Here is a 3,687-nt window from a genome sequence, read left to right on the forward strand (position 1 = left end):
GTTTGTTTCTGTTTCCTTTTTGATTACTTTCTTACAAAATCACAATTATAATTGCAAATTGTATATCATATGACTCTGTGGTACCTTTTTTGTCTGGGAGCGTTTTAAAATAGTTTTATCCCACAATTTCAGTTCCAATGTAATTACTGTAGTACTTTATTATGGTCATTACTCTTTCCACAACTCCTACATTGCTATTTATGATTTGAAATAAATACTTGAAGTAAATAAGATACTTCAGCACTGCTTATGGATAATATACCTAGAAAGACCCTCAACATCACTGTAATACATAATTGTATCACAGTGATATTCTCCAGGCCCTTGCATTCTCTTGACAGCAAAAGTTAACATTGTAAGTAAATTCAAAGGTATATATTATCGACATTAAAAAATATCCCTCCAGAAAAACACATTGTTAACCAGTTAGAAAAATACAATTTAAGGAGATTGTTACAAATATATTTATTTGCCACGGATTCTGTAGCGTTCACAAATCATTTATATTTGCATGTATATAAATACAGCACAATTATCATTCAACAATATACTGATTCAGCAAAGCAGATTCTCAAAAACCTTGGCACAAAAAGAACCTCCTCTTACTAGAGGCAAAGAGGTATTTTACATTCAAGTTATACAATTCGATCTGTCTGTCTTTCTCTCCCTGTGTTTTACACAAGTTTTCACAGCAGGGAATTGTTGCCTTGGTTTTCAAAACATGTAATATTTAGTTCCATATAAAATATTAACATGCAATTTAATAAACAGTTCCAAGACTTAGGTGTTGCTTTGTTTTTCGTTTTTTTTTGTGTTCTTTTCTTTTCTGTTTTCTTCATATGAAAAGCGATAATAGAGAATCATGATACTCGAATGGCAAGTCGCAGTTAAGTGCAATGCTTTCCTTCCTTTGGAATACAGTTAAGCGTTCCGGAATGCGGGGACAGGGGAGCTGTCCCGGCCCCGGGTGCTGAAGTCTAGAAATCTGATAGATGTCTTCTGTGTTTAGTTTGCGTGATTTATATTCAAAAAGGAACACATTCATAAGGACACTGAGTGTAGCAGCAAAACAACTCAAGTCTTGAAAAATTGTAGCAGGATTGTCAATCTTGTATTTTACGCGACAAACATTCTACGTATGTTGCGTAGAACCACGAGCAGTAGACATTGTAATGAGCAGCACATGGATTGCAGATCAAAAGGTATCATTCACTTTCCCCAGTCAGACTCTCAAGAAGAATGCCACCCTTTCCCACTCGATGCATTCCTTCGTTCCCTCTCGTTGACACGACAGCGCAACTGGGCAGGTTTGTACACCTCAAACGTTACATTTGAACATTTGTATACAGAACTCAGCTGTATTACAAAGCACGTAAATCTTCCAAGACGGATAGATTTGAGATCATGCACGTATAGCTTATATATGGATGCATATATATAGCATATGCGTGTTCAAATTCCTTCAGGCAATGAAAAGGAGCAGGCTGACAGTATTTGAGGTTTGAGCTCCATCTTCTCCTTCTGTTTCAGGTGCACACGTCCGTGTCTTTTCCTCTCGTCACTCCTGGCAAACCTCCTGCCGCACACGTCGCAGGAAAACGGTTTCTCTCCGGTGTGAGTCCGGGTGTGAGTGGTCAGGTGGTCACTCCGGCTGAAGCTTCTCAAACAGATGCGACACTGGAACGGTTTGTGTCCTGTGTGGATGCGGAGGTGTCGGTTAAGCTCGTCGGATCTGGAAAAACGCCTCTCGCAGTTTTCCATTGGGCAGGAGAAAGGCTTTTCCTTGGGTGGCCCGTTGGTACGAGGTGTGCTTTTCCTGACTCGTGGGGCTTTTTCCACCTGGATACTGTTTCTAGCATAGGTGTCCGGGACTAAGGATGGATACAGGAGTGAATCTATGGCGCTGGAGAGCGTGGAGGTGGTGTAAGCTAAATCACATTGGCTTGTTAAAGTTTGGATCCCAGCATTGGGGAATACACTTGGTTTCAAAACACTGCTGGCGTTGTTAGATACACCCATGGTCTGCACTTGATAGTTGCCGAACACATGGCTCTGGAAACTCTGTTGGTTGTTATCAATAAAGCACTGCTCCTGTTTGAGCGGAGTATCCAATTTGCACCCGAGTTCAGAGCTATGACAAGCAGGGGAAAAGGAGTCGAGGAAATCTTTTGAATCCACTTGTTGATCAGGGGAGCAATCGCCCGCTATAGGAAACATTTCTGACCCGTAATTTGTGGAAAGATACGACTCGGTTTTACTGAAGGGGTCCCACTCATAGCAGCTGCTCTCGAATTCACTTTTGACAACAACGGGGAAGGTGGTCACCCCTGGCTGTGGCTCCAATGGCTTCTGGTGTAAATCCTGAGCTGGAACAACAAAGTTAGCTTCAGCCATAGAAGAATCCTGGACCTGCAGACTTGCCTGAAGGTTTGGGTAGCTTGAGCACATTTGGGATTGCGAGTACAGCGGCGGAGATGCACTACTGGTAGGGCAGATGGGTGTCTGGCATTGGAAACCAGCACCAGAAAAGCCGTGATTGTCATGCAATTGAGAAGGTGAAGAAAGCACCGTCTCATGTTGACTCTGTTGCATTTCGGAGATGGGTAGAGTAGAAATCCCAACGATCTCTGTGATCATGTTCAGCAGCGTCTCGGTGCTGATCGGGGCCCCCTGGGAGGTCTCCACATAGAAGCTGCCCGAGTAGGCAAGGGAAGAGGGGAAACCGCTGTTAGACCCTTCACTGGGGTCAAAGAAGAAATCCGAGTTTGAGGGTTCAGTTTTGGGCTCCATAGTTGCACCTTCAAATAATAAAAAAAAGGCACCGCGTTGTTAGACAAAAAGTACATCGCTTTAAGCTAAACACAGACATCGAATGAATGCTAATTCTGTATTCGTTATGTAAGCATGCGATCCACCGTTTAATATGCACCGTGCTGCACGCTTAACATGTTATTTGACACCATTTCCAGTGAATGCACATGCAATTCTAAATGACAGTATCACATCAATTGGTTTGATTTGATGTTTCATCATTTTCAAAGCTTTAAACACGTGAATAATGTGCGTTGCAGAACAAGTAGACTCACCTTGAGTGAAGTGAACAGGTGATTCCTTATGCGCCTCTGTGATCATATCCTGACTTGTTTCTGGCCCGACCGTCTCAATTGCAGGGGAAGTGCTGCAACAATTGTCGTATTGAGAATAAAACGAATCCTGCGAGCTTAAATCCATGTTATTGAGCATGTTGGCGCGATTAAAGCCTCTCGGTGTCAATCCAGGTTAAGGGTGGTGATAAAAAAACGCCACAGGAGGAAGGATGCAGTCCGGCTTCAGCGGCAGAACAACCCTGTGAGTAATTTCCCGAAAAGATTCCGTTTGCAGAAAGAAAACTCTTCTGTAAAGAAGTCGGGATTCCCTCTGAAGAGTGTATCCACAATTGCAGGTCGGTGGCTCATCTGATATTTGTTCCTGTGAATTCACATCAACGGTTGAGCTTTCCTCTCCTTTTATACACTTTGCGGGTCCCTGGTCCCTCCTCCCCATTCATCATCTCCAGTGAGAGGATTCCCCGCTGCGTCTTCGTTTGTCAATTTATTGCCCATACATGGACAGAGGATGTGACGGGGATACCCAAAAAAGGAGACTTACGTTTGTGACGTAATAGTAGCAACCCTCTCCAAGAGCTGG

General features: G+C 43.1%; 1 protein-coding gene across 1 annotated transcript; it reads right to left on the reverse strand.

Moving 5' to 3' along the window:
- Positions 1-712: 712 nt before the first annotated feature.
- LOC136766974 (early growth response protein 4) lies at positions 713-3,243 on the reverse strand. The gene is made up of 2 exons (XM_066720950.1): positions 3,089-3,243; positions 713-2,803 (listed from the first exon to the last, which is right to left on the reverse strand). The coding sequence occupies exons 1-2, from the start codon at positions 3,241-3,243 to the stop codon at positions 1,453-1,455; spliced, it is 1,506 nt and encodes a 501-aa protein (XP_066577047.1). The 3' UTR covers positions 713-1,452.
- Between the last annotated feature and the right edge of the window lie 444 nt (positions 3,244-3,687).

This window comes from Amia ocellicauda, chromosome 13, assembly GCF_036373705.1.
Source record: "Amia ocellicauda isolate fAmiCal2 chromosome 13, fAmiCal2.hap1, whole genome shotgun sequence".
NCBI lineage: Eukaryota > Metazoa > Chordata > Actinopteri > Amiiformes > Amiidae > Amia > Amia ocellicauda.

What these genes read in the sequence shown, in the direction of transcription:
- LOC136766974 (XM_066720950.1), bottom strand. Translation starts at nt 3,243, where the DNA reads ATGCTCAATAACATGGATTTAAGCTCGCAGGATTCGTTTTATTCTCAA. An exon ending in TCACCTGTTCACTTCACTCA is followed by an intron (nt 2,804 to 3,088) that starts AGGTGAGTCTAC and finishes TTTTTTATTATT; the next exon opens with TGAAGGTGCAACTATGGAGC.